This window comes from Eptatretus burgeri, chromosome 3 (genome assembly GCF_056783735.1).
Source record: "Eptatretus burgeri isolate ZD-2024b chromosome 3, Ebu_testis_v1, whole genome shotgun sequence".
NCBI lineage: Eukaryota > Metazoa > Chordata > Myxini > Myxiniformes > Myxinidae > Eptatretus > Eptatretus burgeri.
The window spans coordinates 88370518-88387866 of record NC_140963.1 but is presented as its reverse complement, the minus strand read 5'-3'; the positions used below and the strand labels follow the sequence as shown (position 1 = coordinate 88387866).

Sequence of the window (17349 nt, the reverse complement as noted above, 5' to 3'; positions counted from 1 at the left end):
CGGGAGGGTTGGCATCTGTGGTTATCGCTGGTTGGACTGTGTCCAATGAGCGGTTGCTGAGAGAGACTCAAATGAGATTTATAACCAGCATTGTCTGAGTCAGCTGTGGCTGCATGGACATGTGGCTCGTTTTCCTGATGCTGATCCTGCTCACCAGATTCTCTTAGCGAGGTAGTCTCGTGGTTGCAGCAGGTTGTTCCGGTGGACACAAACGGACACGGACACCTTGCATCCTCAATAAATTTGAAACAGATGGAACTGTGCATAAGGAGCATTCAGGAAGACCATGGTCATCATCCACCCCCACAAAAGAAAATCAATTGCTCGAAACCCTCCACCGATCCCCACGGAAATCCATGACAAATGCCTCATGAGACAAGAATCCCAAAATCAAGCACCCATTGCATTTTGAAGCTAATTACTTGGAAAAGTGACATTCCAAAAGTAATCCACACTCTCAATGAAGACGATCCTGACCGGACAGCTGAATTTTCGGAGTGGTACCTGGGAAAATGTGAAGAAGATGCAGCATTTCGATCCAAAATTGTTTGGAGCGATGAGGCCAGCTTCAACTTAAATGGCTCAATTAACTGACACAATTGCACCTACTGGGCTACTGAAAATCCACACTTACTATGGAACACCATTTAAACTTAGGGATTAGTGTGGTGTGGGATATCAGCATTGGACATCCTTGGGCCATTCTTTTTTGACCAAACTGTGACTTGGGATGTTGACTTAAACTTACTGCAGGAATCCATCGGTCCACATGTAGAAGAGATATTTGGTGATGAAGAGATTTACTTTCAGCAAGATGGAGCACCTCCCCACTACCACCTTGCTGTAAGGGCCTATCTCAAAGCAACTTTTCTGAACAGATGGATTGGCAAAGAGGTAGTATTGAATTCCCTGTATTCCCCAGACCTCACTCCAATGGACTTCTTTGCTGGAGATATCTCAAAAATAAGGATTATGGCTCAATAAGCTGAAAGAGAAAATTCAAAGACAATGTCTTGCAGTTCCAAATGAAATAATTTGTAATTCCTGTTGAATCCATTGGTCCACATTATCAGATGTGTTTGGAACATGATGGTTGTCAGTTTGAACAATTGTCAATATGCATTTAACCATTAATGGTGTTTAAGTCAAACAATGCATTTATCATCATTTAAAGAGTGAGTACATTTTTTTGAGACAAGCTGTATATATATCAATAAATATACATATACCAAGCGTATTGGTATGTGCCTGTAATCCAGCTACTTGGAGGCTTGAGTTGAGGATCGCTTGAGGACAGGAGCTCTGCACTGCACCATGCTATGAGAGGGTGTAGGGCAGCCCAGAATAATGGCAAAACCCAATCCTAATCCCTGTGTCGTAAGAGGCGACCAGGGTTGCGTCAGGAAGGGCATCCGGCATAAAAACCTATGCCAAATCATTATGCGGACAACAAAACGAATTTCCATACCGGATCGGTTGAGGTCTGGGTTACCAACGACCACCACCGGTACCGGTGGTCAGCAGGGTACCAGTGGAAATTGTGCTACTGCTGGGCGAAGGAGGGGAAGGTGAGTCCGGAGGCAGTGGGAGAGGGGGAAGGGTAGAAGTGTGGAGGTGAGAGTTGGAACTCAATGTTGGGACGATAACTGGCAAAGGGTGAGAGTTGGCTGATATGGAGAGAAGAAAGGTGGACATACTGTGTGTACAAGAGACCAAGTGGATGGGGAGTAAGGCTCGGAGCATTGGAGGTGGTTTCAAACTGTTCTACCATGGTGTGGATGGGAGGAGAAATGGTGTCAGAGTAAGCCTGAAGGAAGATTATGTCAAGAGGGTATTGGAGGTGAGGAGAGTGTCTGACCGAGTGATGAGTGTGAAGTTGGAAATTGAAGGGGTGATGATGAATGTCATCAGTGCATATGCCCCACATATGGGGTGTGAGATGGAGTATAAAGAAGATTTCTGGAGTGAGTTAGATGAAGTGGTGGAGAGTGTATCCAAGGATGAAAGAGTGGTGATTGGAGCAGATTTCAATGGGCATGTTGGGGAAGGGAATAAAGAGGATGAGGACGTGATGGGTAGGTACGGTCTCAACAAGAGAAATGTGGAAAGGAAAATGGTGGTCGAGTTTGCAAAAAGAATGGAAATGGCAGTGGTAAATACATATTTTAAGAAGAAGGAGGAACACAGGGTGATGTACAAGAGTGGAGGATAGTGCACACAGGTGGATTACATCTTAAGCAGGAGATGCAACCTGAAAGAGATTAGTGACTGTAAGGTGGTGGCAGGGGAGAGTGTAGCTTGACAGCATCGATTGGTGGTCTTAAGGATGAGTTTAGAGGTGAGGTTGAGGAAGAGTGAGGGCTGAACCAAGGACCAGATGGTGGAAGCTGAAGGAGGAAGACTGTTGCGTGAAATTTAGGGAGGAGGTGAAACAGGCGTTGGATGGTGGTGAAGATGGGTGGGATGATTGGGCAACGACAGCAGAAGTTGTGAGGGAGATAGCTAAGAAGGTACTTGGTGTGACATCTGGACAGAGGAAGGAAGATACGGAGACTTGGTGGTGGAATGAGGAAGTACAGGAAAGTATAAGGAAGAAGGGGTTGGCAAAAAAGAAGTGGGATAGTCAGAGAGATGAAGAAAGTAGGCAGGAGTACAAAGAGAGGTGGAAAAGGCATATGACGAGCTGTATGAGAAGTTGGATACAAAAGAAGGGGAAAAGGATTTATACCGATTGGCAAGAAAGAGGGACCGAGCTGGGAAGGATGTGCTGCAGGTTCGGGTGATAAAGGACGCAAATGGGAATGTGCTGACGAGCGAGGAGAGTGTGTTGAGAAGGTGGATGGAGTACTTTGAGGAGCTGATGAATGAAGAAAATGAGAGAGAGAGAAGGTTGGAAGAGGTGGAGATAGTGAATCAGGAAGTGGGGTGGATCAGTAAGGATGAAGTGAGGATTGCTATGAAAAAGATGAAAAGTGGAAAGGTGGTTGGCCCAGATGGTATACCAGTGGAGGCATGGAAGTGCTTCGGAGAGATGGCAGTGGGGTTGTTAACCAGATTGTTTAATAAAGTCTTGGAAAGTGAGAGGATGCCGGAGGAGTGGAGATTAAGTGTACTGGTTCCGATTTTCAAGAATAAGGGTGATGTGCAGAGCTGTGGAAATTACAGAGGGATAAAGTTGTTAAGCCACACCATGAAGTTGTGGGAAAGAGTAGTGGAAGCTCGGTTGAGAGGAGAGGTGACGATCTGTGAGCAGCAATATGGGTTTATGCCAGGAAAGAGCACCACTGATGCGATGTTTGCTTTGAGAATGTTGATGGAGAAGTATAGGGAAGGCCAGAAGGAGTTACATTGTGTGTTTGTGGATTTAGAGAAAGCTTATGATAGGGTGCCAAGAGAGGAGTTGTGGCATTGTATGAGGAAGTCGGGAGTGGTGGAGAAGTATGTGAGGATCATGCAGGATATGTATGAGGACAGTGTGACAGCGGTGAGGTGTGCGGTAGGAATGACGGACCGGTTTAAGGTAAAAGTGGGATTGCACCAAGGATCGACTCTGAGCCCTTTCCTGTTTGCAATGGTGATGGACAGGTTGACGGACGAGATCAGACTGGAGTCTCCATGGACTATGATGTTCGCGGATGACATCATGATCTGTAGGGAGAGTAGGGAGCAGGCTGAAGCGAGCCTCGAGAGGTGGAGGTACGCACTGGAGAGAAGGGGAATGATAGTCAGTCGGAGTATGACGGAGTACATGTGCGTAAATGAGATGGAGGGTGGTGGTATGGTGCGGTTGCAAGGAGTTGAGGTGGGGAAGGTGGATTGGTTTTAATACTTGGGATCAACTGTCCAAAGTAACAGAGAGTGTGGGAGAGAAGTGAAAAAGAGAGTGCAGGCAGGATGGAGTGAGTGAAGAGTTGCACAAGTGATTTGTGACAGAAGGGTAGCTGCAAGAGTGAAGGGGAAAGTATACAAGACGGTAGTGAGACCAGCTATGTTGTATGGTTTGGAGGCGGTGGCACTAACAATAAGACAGGAAGAAGAGCTGGAGGTGGCAGAGTTAAAGATGCTGCGATTCTCGTTGGGAGTGACGAGGATGGACAGGATAAGAAATGAGTATATTAGAGGGACAGCGCAGGTATGACGGTTTGGAGACAAAGTGAGAGAGGCGAGATTGAGATGGTTTGGACATGTGCACAAGAGGGAAGCGGAATATATCGGGAGAAGGATGTTGAAGATGGAGCCGCCAGGCAGGAGGAGAAGAGGAAGGCCAAAGAAGAGGTTCATGGATACGGTGAGGGCGGACATGCGGGCGGTTGGAGCGTCAATGGAAGATGTGGAGGATAGAGCGAAATGGAGACGGTTGATCTGCTGTGGCGATTAAATACAAACAAAGACAGAGACACAGACAGATGGAAAACCTGAGAATAACATTAGTCTTGCAACCACACACACACACACACACACACACACACACACACACACACACACACACACACACACACACACACACACACACACACACACACACACACACACACACACACACACACACACACACACACACACACACACACACACACACACACACACACACACACACACACACACACACACACACACACACACACACATATTTCTGATGAACCAGAAGAAGCCAATACTACAGTTCCCTGCGATGCTTTTTCTCTTTTTCTCTGCTTCATCAAATAGTCAGTGTGCTTGCTTTGCATGATAGTTGGAAATTAAAGACCTGGCAGTAGTGGGAGAGAATCAGTCATCCTCACGTTCATGTAAAGCCCTCGGTCATGGTATTTATGACAGATTATAATCTTAATTAGGGATTGCCTGAAAATGAAAATGATTCTCAGCAACAATAACTGGTGATCCTTCAACAAATGCAATGCCATTTGAGAGCAACACAAAGGCATATAAAGGAACACACTGGATTACCATCAATGTCAGTGTATATAACCACAACAGGCTTGATTTCTAAAATGGACAAAATGAGTGAATTTGCTAAAAAACTTATTGTAAGTTGATCAATATCTACTTGGTAATAAAGATGCAGAAAGCCACCATTTAGCCAATCATAACTGTGTTGCATCCCTATCAACACTCCCACCAATAGCAGGGAGTGACAATTAAACTAACAGCCCCCAGTACACAGTCGCCTATCCTTTCAAACAACACCCATAGGAACTTTAACATCCATAACTGAAATGTTCATGAGGCAGCCGGCTTTTGGTCCCGGTCTGAAGGATGATGGTATGTTCCGAGATGCAGTGTACCATACCAGAATGACAAGATCCATTCTAGAATAAAACTCCCAATATCGAGTTTGATGGTGCACACATGATCACTGTAACCATCCCGTCACTACTAAAACAATATCAACCAAGTATATGACTACCTGCAATGTAAAAACGGTTTCAAGTGTTATGATCTTTCTCATTTTGTAACCGCTCAACCACCGCAGGAGGGGAGGGGGGGGGGAGAGTAGAGCCTTGGTGCAGAGCAAACCTTACCCCATCGTTCCAAAAGAACGATGAAAAAAGAACAGGGAATGAAATAGAGCTGGAAACTCATAACCCTCCTCACAACTGCCACGCAGATGGTACAAAGCACCAACTTTGGTGGCACTTCATTATGAAAGCTTTTTTAAATGCAATTCTGATAAACGGTTTGTTTGTGCACTTAGTCTACGTGGTCTCCAGCAAGTCCACAGCCTTCCTCTGGGGACTGCAGATAATCGTGTATGCTGCAGCAGCGCTGACAGATGCTTCCTTATAACACCTGGCTAATGCCAGTGTGATGAGCTGTACATGAGGTGCAGGTTGGCAGATCATCACACTGGGCTTGGAAAGAACACTCACCGGGAAATATTTCTGGGTAAACCAGAGCTTTGGGACAGAGTGGATAGCAACCACAGTGGACGGCCTCCAACCTGGTGGGAACAGCGTGCTGCCAATTTAAAAGCATAATGTTTAGTTAAACAATCATTTGCATGCATTTCAGGTTATTATGGGGTAAGCACCATAATAATCGTACTCCCGCTGTAGCATTATGGCAACGATAAACCAACAAAAACACGTCCATCAAGGTAGAGCAAGTGAAGGGGATGTTACATTGCAACACCAAAGAATTCGTGTCTCGCCGTCGAAACGACAACGTCGGCAGAGCGCAGGACGTCGTAATAGTCCATCCTCGCGGCCTGGTAGCCCCAGTGAGCGATTTCCAGATGCAGAACGCGCTTGGCTTCCACAAAGACATCTAAGGTGGACAGAAGAAGAAGAAAAATGGTCTCGACTCCAGTAATAAACAGCGGCATGCGCACATTTTGTGAGGTCAGCCCAAAAACACAGTTTAATGGATCCTAAATGCTATGAAAAATCCAATTTGGAGCAAGCAGTCAATCTTCTTGATAGGCGATGTCTTAAATCTGAGCTGCACACTATTTTGAGCGTGCTAATTAAATCTGCACAAAAAGGTGACGGCGCTCCAGAACTTTCTGCGAAGTGTTCAAAAAGAAGCGAAAACCGTTTGGCCTAATAGGGCAGAGAACGGCGATGGAGGCAGGAATGCAACAACTGAAACCGGCTAGAAATGCGCTGTTCTCAGCATAAGTGGCTCCAATTTATTTAGCCAATATTACAGACACATTACATGTACAATATCTGCAGTTAGCTTAATCAAACTGGCTTCGTGGCTCATTTAACCCGCGTATCACCACAGGCCGTTAATGAAGGTGAAATTAAAAGAAATGGAGCAATGCAATATCAGTGCGAAGCGAAATGGGATTGCGGGGACTTCACCAGGCAGGTAATGACAGGGCTGGTCGTTAGGCGAGAGGGAATCGTTAGCGGAAATACACGCTTGGATTACCCTGTACAGCAGCTATCTCCATAAATGATACCCTCTTTTTTATAATGCTCTAAAACAAATTTAATAAATGGTGCCAAAAAGCCATTAAAGCGAGAAATGTGACACGAGACCGAGACCGCCGGGCAGCCCTACGGCAATTGTGCCCTTGCTGCTCACACAGCAGCCTCGTGACACCCCACTGCCAGCACCACAGTGTGTGTAAATTTTTTCATGGTGGGATTGCAGAGCCCAAAAAAATGGGTCAAACGAAACCTGAAAGATTATGATACATCATTCAAAAATTCCATATTTTTTGCAATATAGATTATTAGGAGCTTCAAAAACTTAAATTGGGAAAAAGGTCTGCACCATCATATTCACCGAACCTGAGCCCTAATGCTAACTGCGGAGAGTGCAAGGTACACACCGACACCCCCCCCCCAACACACACGCACAAGGAATGCATTCACAACACCAGCAAATAGTGGTGTCGGGCTTTTTTGAAAGATAAAAGGGGATTTTTAACTACCACAATGCAATTGCAAACACGATAGTTGGAGTTCCATCCACATTCATAGGACACCCTGCTCCAAGATGCAGCACCCTCAAGCTTGAGCCCACCACTTACAAACATGCAACCAACTGACCTTGCCAACACGTGACCAAATGTCCAACATGATGCCGAGAACAAAGAACCAATTTACTGCACAAAATATATAAATACGTAACAATGACATTGTGACTTGTGAATAAAGAGAATCGATCAAACACACTGCAAACAAACTCTCCTGGATACCTAAAAGTTTTCAATAGACAGGTAAAACGATAGTTTCCTATCCGGTTTCCTGATTGTGGCTGCTTCTCTTGGTCCAAGGAATGATCTGCTTCCAAAAAGAAAAGTAATCGTTCCAGATTCGTCTGTGCTGTAGCTGAATTGATGTTCTCCATTTTTGTTGATTGTTCTTTGTATCGAGTGCTCACTCCTGCATATTTTTTCATGCTCATTCTAATTATTTCGACCCTACATATCAGGCAAGGATACATCAAATCTTTCCTCTTCTCAGATGATCAGTTCGGTTTCAGACGTGGTCATTCTACCTTGGACATGCGGCTTCTACTCTTCCAACAGTGGGTGGCATTTCTCAATCTTGGTGACAAGATTAGGGCCGTCTCGAGAAATAACTCAAGCATTTGATACAGTCTGTCAGCCCGCCTTGATCTCCAAACTCTCTGGTTCTGATATTCAACTATCCTTTGATGTTTAACTGACTTCTTCCACTCCTGTAGTCAAAGTGTAGCTCTTAACAGGATACTCTCATCTCATCTCCATATCAAGCATGGAGAGCCCCAAGGCAGTGTCTTGTTCCTGGAGAGCCCCAAGGCAGTGGACCAATCTTGTTCCTAATCTTCATCAATTATATCTTTCTTATTCCGTGGAAAATTCTGCCCACCTCTTTGCTGATGATTTCACTCTCTGCAGTATAATTTCTCATCCTTCAGACAGGCAGGCAGCAACTTCTTCCCTCTCTGCAGACCATGATGGAATGGTTAGCTGGTCCAACACTTGGAATATGTCTTACAATCCTGACAAATCACACAAACTCGCTCTGTCTCTCCGAAAGGACCGTCTGGAAAACCCTGCCAATCTACTTCCCAACCAAACCACTTGAAGAGGTTAAGTCACTCAAACCTTTGGGTCTCACCATCAGCCATGATCTTTCTTGGGCAGACCACATTTCCAAGACGGCCTCCAAAGCCAGCAACGGACTGGGCATCCTTCCTCAAGCATGATCTTTCCTTGGCCAATCTGAAACTTAGACAACCTACAAGGCCTTCATTCACAGCTTGGAGTAATGCTCTCCCCTTTGGGCTGGTGCCCCTGCCTCACACCATTCCCTTCTTTATGCCATCAAAAGCGACTGTCAAAATCATTGGGATCTCCGTTGACGAAGCTGAATGTCTTGGCCTGTTACTCTCACATCATAAACTGATTGGACCTGTCACTGATTGGTTCTTCCATTATACGACCTGTCACTTCGGCATATATAAATACAAATAAAAATTAAACGTTTCGTTTTTAAAAGTTTCTGCAACCGTTTCATGGATTGCTTGGTGAAGCCACTTGGCAGGTGTTCTTCAAGTTTCAATGACAATACCACGGTTCTGTCCCGGAGGTCAGAAGGCGATATCAATTATATGATCACAATGAGAAAAAAACTTTTCAGTTATGAAATAATGAATTGCCACACCATGGCGGGAAAGCTGAGATCAGGTATGCATGCTCACTCTGTGTAGCCTGGATTCAAATCCTGAGCCAACTAGAAACTGTCATCCCGGTGTTTCACAGGCAGGGTGATTCATCAGTGTGTTTTCTTTTCTTTTCGCTTCATTCTTGAGGTCTTGGTATTTGGTCATTTTCTTGATTGCTACATCATTTACTCCAGAATCACTGGTATTTTTTTTGTATACCTTCTCGAGGCTCGTATGAGAGCTAACACACAACGCAATATCAAGAGGGGCATGAGACGAGACGGGCGCGAATGGGAAGGACAAAACAGTGGGGAATAGAGACATTATGAGATCTGTGGAAGGGAGAGGGATGGGGCGGGGTATACACAGGGTATACTAGATGGACACTACAAGGACTTTCAGGAAAAAAAGCAGGGAATTTGAAGGAGGTAGGTTTGGGGTGGATTAACGGGGGTAGAAAAGATCGAAGATTTGGATGGGGGACGATAGCAGGTGGTGGTGAACAGCTGTTTTGAAGGCCTGGAGGGAAGAATGGGATTGAACAGAGTGAGGGAGTTTATTCCAAAGGTGGGGAAAAAGAGGAATGAAAGAGTGAAGGTGAGCAGTGATTCGTGATTTTGGTAGTTTTACCAGAAGGGGGTTGTTGACGGAACTTGAGCGCCTTGCGGAAATATGGTGGGGACAAATCGCAGACAGCAGGGGGGAGGGGGTGAGACTGGAGAGGACACAGTAGAAGACAGAAAGACCACCAACCTGCCTGCGGTGAGAGAGTGAGAGGCCCAAAGACTTCCCCTCATCGCGGGAGATGCCTATGATCTGAAATGCCTTGGTTTCCACAGCGTGAAGCTGAGAAAGGGGAAGGCAGGAGCACCAGCCCAAAGGGAAGAGCAGTACTCCATCAGGCTGGGGAACAAAAGCTTTGTATGTGGTCAGGAGCTCAGGTGGGCCGAGGAAGCACTTTGCACGACGGATGATTCCCAGTCGGCGACTGATTTTGGAGGCGAGGTTGGAAACGTGGCTTTCCCAGGAAAGATCATGGCAGATCGTGAGACCCAGAAGCTTGAAAGAAAGGACTTCTTCCAGAGGATTGTTGAGAAAGTGGATGGGGGGGTTTTCTAAACGGTCCTTTCGGAGAGACATAGTGAGAGTGTGAGATTTGTCCGGATTGAAAGACATGTTCCACGTGTTGGACCAGTTTGTGATTTTACCCAGATCTGCAGTGAGCGAAGAAGCTGCTGCGCGCCGGTCTGAGGGATGACAGATGGTACGGCAGAGGGTGGAGTCATCAGCAAAGGGATAAAGAGGATTCTCCGGAGAGTCGGAGAGAGCATTGATGAAAACCAGAAAAAAAAACAGGACCCAGAACGCTGCCTTGAGGAACTCCAGCATGGACGGGACGAGGGGATGAAAGAACTCCATTTAGGGCCACACCTTGGCTGTGACATGAGAGGAAGTCTGTGAGCCATAAGTGGAGATGGCCTTGGATACCATAGGAAGAGAGTTTGGTGAGCAGGACAGGGTGCCAGACCGTGTCAAAAGCACACGATATGTCTACGAAAATGACTGATTTCATGTCCGGCATTGAGGACCTCCATCCATTCTTGCGAGAGCAGAAGCAGCATATCCTGGGTAGAGTGATCTGGTCTGAAACCAAATTGATGATCGGAAACCACGCCATTGTAGAAGAGGAAGGATTTTTGTCTGAAGCGATGATGGATTCCATAACCTCACTGATGATTGGGAGAAGGCTGATTGGTCTGTCATTGCAGGGATATGTTTTTGCACCTTTTTATGCAGGGCATTAATGTTTGCTGATATCCAAGCACCTTGATTAGCAATGCCTTCTTCTCTTTTATATGTAACGACATATGATATCTAGTTGCAATGCTTTGTTGTCGATGTTCACACTCTATGGGATCATAAGGTCGTACGTGAGCGCCACTTCCATTTTTTCAGGGTTTGCTTATGGTTCATGTTCCCACGAATTTTCTGGAACTGGGTTCAGAAAGCTTTTGCAGATGTGCCAGCATATTACTTTACAAACTCTGTTGTGTCGTCATGTGTACAACTGTTCTGACATGAGTTTTTTTTGTGTGTGTGTGTGTGTTCAGTCTTTAAACATAACCTACAATTCTGATTGTACATACTTTATAGACGTACTCACATTCTAATTGCACATACTTGAAAAACGTACTCGCATTCTACTTGTACATCCTTTATAGACGTACTCACATTTTAATTATACAAAATTTATAGACGTACTCACATTCTGATTGTACAAACTGTATAGACGTACTCACATTCTAATTGTACAAACTTTAGACGTACTCACATTCTAATTGTACAAACTTTATAGACGTACTCACATTCTAATTGTACATACTTTATGGACGTACTCACATTCTAATTGTACAAACTTTATAGACACTCACATTCTAATTGTACATTCTTTATAGACGAACTCACATTCTAATTGTACATTCTTTATAGACGTACTCACATTCTAATTGTACATACTTTATGGACGTACTCACATTCTAATTGTACAAACTTTATAGACACTCACATTCTAATTGTACATTCTTTATAGACGAACTCACATTCTAATTGTACATTCTTTATAGACACTCAAATTCTAATTATACATTCTTTATAGACACTCACATTCTAATTGTACATTCTTCATAGACACTCACATTCTAATTGTACAAACTTTATAGATACTCACATTCTAATTGTACATTCTTCATAGACACTCACATTCTAATTGTACAAACTTTATAGACACTCACATTCTAATTGTACATTCTTCATAGACACTCACATTCAAATTGTACAAACTTTATAGACACTCACATTCTAATTGTACAAACTTTATAGACGTACTCACATTCTCATTATACATACTTTATAAACGTACTCACATTCTAATTGTACATACTTCAAAAACATACTCGCATTCAAATTGTACATACCTAATAGACGTACTCGCATTACAATTGTACATACTTTATAGACGTACTCACATTCTAATTGTACATTCTTTATCGACGTACTTCCACTATAATTGTACATACTTAAAATTCAAATTCGATTTCTACATACTTCATAAAGCAATTCGGTTGAAAAAAAGAGAATGTGTACTACTGGCTACCACTGTGTGGTGTTTGTGGCCTACGTTAGCACATTATGTGCAGACAAGTGAACCAAAATGCAATACCCTATCCTTTAGCAAGGGTAACAATGAACAACATCAACAACAGAAATGTGAAACATCACAGTTGTCCCGATGAAATGGTTTCTACCCAACTTCACATGCGTTGAAAATATGCTCTCATTGCTGGTGTTCTTTAGTTTCAGAGATGGATGCACCACATCTCATAAGGTCCGACAGTGTGGATGTTAAGCTCGATGTCTTATCTGGTTAAGATTTCATTGAGATGTCTTATCTGGTTGTTAAGATTTCATTGTACTCTTTCCTACAAAATAAAATGCCAAGTATTCAAGAAGGATATGTACTTCAAAGTCAGTGTTTGTTTACTAAAGCATGTTATTTGCAGCCAGTAAAGGATGAAAAACAAACCCTGAACCAGGAAAGCAAAAGGTATTTACAACATAGGTTACAAAGAAACACATTCGCTCAGATGCACGTACCCTGCAAACGAGCCCGTGACAATATAGAGCACAGTCGAGGACGAGGAGTCAAATGAGAAGCTCACACATCTGGCTCACCTGGAACCTCTGAATAGGACTCTCCAATCACCGAGAGACGGAAGGACAAGCCATTCTGCTTCAGGGCGAATATACATGAGAAGAAGGCCTCTGGGTCCTTGTCATGTTCCCTGCGAGAAGAGGACAGTCAGATATCCTCAATGATGTGCACCTTTAAAATGCAGTTATTTCCCACATCTCATGAAAATTCATGCTCATAATGTTTCTTTCACTTGTATCATATTTAAACATTAACATTTTTATTCCTGGAGATTAACAAAAAAAATTGCATCCAATATTGCTTTCCCACACCTCAATCCAGTCAATCATATTATCGTGAGTTAAAATAGTTATGAGTACAACTACGGGTCTCCTGCTCAAGAGTAATGGTGAATTCACCACAAACACATCAAAACCTACCAGACACCATCAGCACAACGGGGCCATGACTCATCCGGGATGATCTGGCAGCTGCAATTGTGGAGCCACAAATTTGTGTCTAATCACCGCTGTTGTCATGCAAATGTTATATTTAGAATGTGTGGTTGACAAGGCAATGCTACGTTGAAGGCCTTTCCTTAGATGCTGGATAGAGAGTCACCCATGGACAGAGGCAGCGCTTGAGTACCGTTTTCCCATTGAGTGATGGTTTCCCCTTCAGGTCAGAATGCTGATTTGCATAACATTTTGCCCAACTGCCTTTATTAAAATCCTTTGCTTGTTTGTGTCCAACACAAGCATGGTACTTGCGTGGCAGATGATATATGCAGATTAAAATTGATGCAGCAATAGCGGTGATGGCACACAAATTTTTGTTTACACAACAGATAAATAAAATGTGTGTGTGTGTGTGTGTGTGTGTGTGTGTGTGTGTGTGTCCAGGTGTGCATGCGGTGTGGGGTGTGTATAGAGGAACTCCTCAATTTATGCTTGAGGTGCGTTCCTAAAAAAAAAATAGAAAACAAACAGAAAAGGTTTTTCCCACAGGCATAATCTACTACAATAAATAGAAGTTGTGGGGCTGTTGCTATGTCGCCTTTATTCACTCAATGATTGGTTGCAGCACTGACCAATTGAGTGTTATCATCTATGTAGGTGGCGCAGCATCTATCACACGCTTTCCTCGCATTGTGATTCATCCGCTTAGTTGTACACGTTTAAACAGCCGATTAGCCTGATAAACACCACACATATCTCCAACATCCAAATGAAATGATGCACTTGCATAGAATTGCAGCACCACAGACGATTGTTGGAGGGAATTTAGTGCGTTGCTCGTCATCTTAGGTTGATCCAGGTTATCTTAAACTAAAATCAGCAGCAAACAAAGTAATTCCTTCCAGAGTACAACTCTTTCTATTTGATATCGTACAACAAATTTGATATCATCATAATTCTCCAGCGGATTGCCTCAATCCTCGAAGATTCTGAATGCAAGTCAGCGAATTGCCCTATTTCTATCCTTTTCTGCCTCCTCTTGAGTCAACTCAAACACTCATAACAGATCTATATTTACTGTCCGATGTAAACTACCAGTTATAAGCCATGCAATTCTTATACGTCCCCCTTAATATAATTATTCTCTGCAGCCTACTGTAATTAGAACTGTAACCAACTGTAGTTTTAATTCTTGTATGAAGGAGTAATTCTCTGCAGACTGAAATTAGAACTGGAAATCACTTCAGTTCCCGGCAATCCTTGCTGCAGTATCTAAACCAAAATAATATAACCTACTAGACGACCCGTGAACCCGTTGGGTTCCCGTTGTGACAGCGGTTGATGAAAAAAAATCATTTCAAGAAAAAAAATAAAATAAAATTAAAGATATCTCCAGCGAACTATACCACTGAGGTTCTATTCATTGATCAAATTCTCCCAAAGAGTACTTGACTGAATCTGGAATTGATTTCTTAATATTTTTTTTCGTTGCCCGATTTGAATGAAACTTGATACTACACACTGCAGACGAATGATGAGTAATGTGACCCTAAAATGTTTGCGCGATCGAGTACCGTTTTGGCTGTATTTCGGGAACATACATACAGACATACAAGATGAGAGTTTTAGTCATATATATATATAGATAGTGATTCTGAAGTTAACTTAAACTGCCAAGAAGTATATGTGTGTACAACTGCAGTTCTAACTAATTACTGCACCATTTTTGCCTCATGCTTGCTTCAAGGCTTTAAACGCATTCTTAAGCATGCCCTTGCTGGCGTGTAAAAGTCAATTTGTTATTTAAATGCTTGTCACAATGTTTTGATCTCGCATTAGATAAATTAATCACTCTTCCACGATTGGCGACTAACTTTGAATGGATGACCATCGCACGATTCGCAATTCTACACGTGTCTAACTCGAAACGCCTTTCGTAAATTCGGTCCTGTTTAAATACAGTACCTGTAAATAAATAATAACGACACTTTCATGCACTTATTATTATTTTGGTGGGGTGACCAATAGTTGTCCTCAGAGTCAGGAGAGGAAGGATGAGCATACAGGCAATGTCCACCAAACACTCCCCACGCACGAATCGTTTCACCATGTCGATTTTAATGTCCAATCTTATATCTGGCAAACTTAGGATCTTTCGGCCATTGGTGTAGCATGAAACCATCTCAGCTTCTATTACTGCACAAGCACCAAGGACGCATTCACTCGGCATATTTGTGTAAAATAGAAAATTATTCACTGTTTGAGTTAAATCGTATGGCGATGTAACCTGGAGAACAATCTTGTGGGTTTATATAGTAACAGAACAATCCCGTGCCTTCGAGTAACTACGATTCTAGTCCAGACTGGAAGTTTCCAGCACCTAAGAACGTTCCAGAAGTGAGAACGCTCCAGCACCGACACAATTCTCCCAAGGCAGTTTACTGCCATCTAGTCAAAATCAGCTCATTACATCAGAAAATTTATATTACAATTTACAGATGTGATACAGCAAACTTATAACATGTAACCGTCAATTTTAATAGTTAATTTACAGACATTTACCAATGCGTACAAATACCACAACATCGAGCTTTTAACTGACAGAGTATATAAATACAGGAATTACAGTATCAGCAAGAAATGTGTCCAATACACACAAAATATAATGTGATGATTCAGTCCTGGTCACTTGTTTTGAATACTGTACCTCTATATGATAAAAAAAAAATGTTGAAAAAACATTTCAATTCATAATTTATCTCACGGATCAAAACTCACGGAGCTATGCTCGGGACAGACAGACAGACAGACAGACAACAATAACGAATATAGTGGTCACTTATATTTTTTGTGAAAATATTTTTTCATGAACCAATAATATAATATATGTATATGTATATGTATATGTATATGTATATGTATATGTATATGTATATGTATATGTATATGTATATGTATATGTATATGTATATGTATATGTATATGTATATGTATATGTATATGTATATATATATATATATATATATATATATATATATATATATTTTGTTGCGAATTCGCGCCCGCCGGCGTGCGAACGGCCACACGACTCGAATCGCGGCACGTCGCCCACCGGACGGACAATTCTGTCGTGACCCTCTCGGACTAACGCCGGGAGCTAGTCACGGGTGGGCCTTTCGGCCTCACCACGATCGTGCCAATCGGCCACCCGCGTGGGATAGGGTTGTTCGCCAAACTCGACCTACCTAAGTACCCACGCGGATGGTAGACCGGGCGATCGCACCTCTCCGCAGGTCGACTCCGGACACGGGCCGCTTCAGCGATCCGTTCCGTGCTCTTGGGATAACCGAGTGGTATTATCGTCGGCCTCGATGGTTCCGATTAATTATCGGGCGTATTAAGCCCACGACGAACCCGTAACGTGAAGCAAGATGGAGATTCAATTAAAGAAAAGACGAAGCGAAATGGGAAAACAGTTCAACATAAGGCACACACGGAGAGCACACATATACAGCCAAACAGAATGCACATATATCAAATGCAACAAAAGAAACAATGACGCAGAGATACTGCCGACTAAGATCAACACACAGCAACACTTCAACAAGTTTTACTTCACCAGACAGCGCCAACAACACATTTACTCAAAAGCAAAAGAAAAGGCCACCCTCAAAGACAAGGGGAATTGTTGATGCTCTGGGGAAAGAGTATAGCTGGCTTGCTTGGGTCCCATGACGAGCGATTCCACCGCGACCTCGTCGCCAACCGCCGTCTTCCTTGCCGAGGACCCGAGCTCCTCAGACTCTTCCCCCAATTCTCCTCGCCTCCCGACTCCACTCCGCGCTCCAACCCGACTTGACTGCCTCGCAACAACAACTCTTGCACAACAACTCTTCTTTCTCTCTGCCCCAAAACTCTCTTCGCTTTTCTGCCACTCTACTCTGCTTTTCTGCTCGGCGTTTTATAGGCCGGCAGGAGAACCCATATGCAAATTTCCGGATCAGGATGAGCTCGGGGACGGAGCCACACTCGCCCATTGGACGGAGGAAAAGGGGCGTGAATCTCCCCTGATCCTAGAATTTGCATATCTCG

The 17349-nt window shown here is 43.4% G+C and overlaps 1 protein-coding gene across 8 annotated transcripts in view; it reads right to left on the bottom strand.

Moving 5' to 3' along the window:
- The window catches only part of QTMAN (queuosine-tRNA mannosyltransferase), an 86480-nt gene that overhangs the window by 7447 nt on the left and 61684 nt on the right, over window positions 1-17349 (bottom strand). For all 8 annotated transcript variants that reach the window (XM_085874408.1, XM_085874406.1, XM_085874409.1 and 5 more), the window contains 3 exons: window positions 12841-12950; window positions 6123-6267; window positions 5871-5941 (listed from right to left, as the gene is read on the bottom strand). In XM_085874408.1, the coding sequence (XP_085730534.1) occupies window positions 5871-5941; window positions 6123-6267; window positions 12841-12950 (326 nt within the window). The remainder of the gene's footprint in view (window positions 1-5870; window positions 5942-6122; window positions 6268-12840; window positions 12951-17349) is intronic.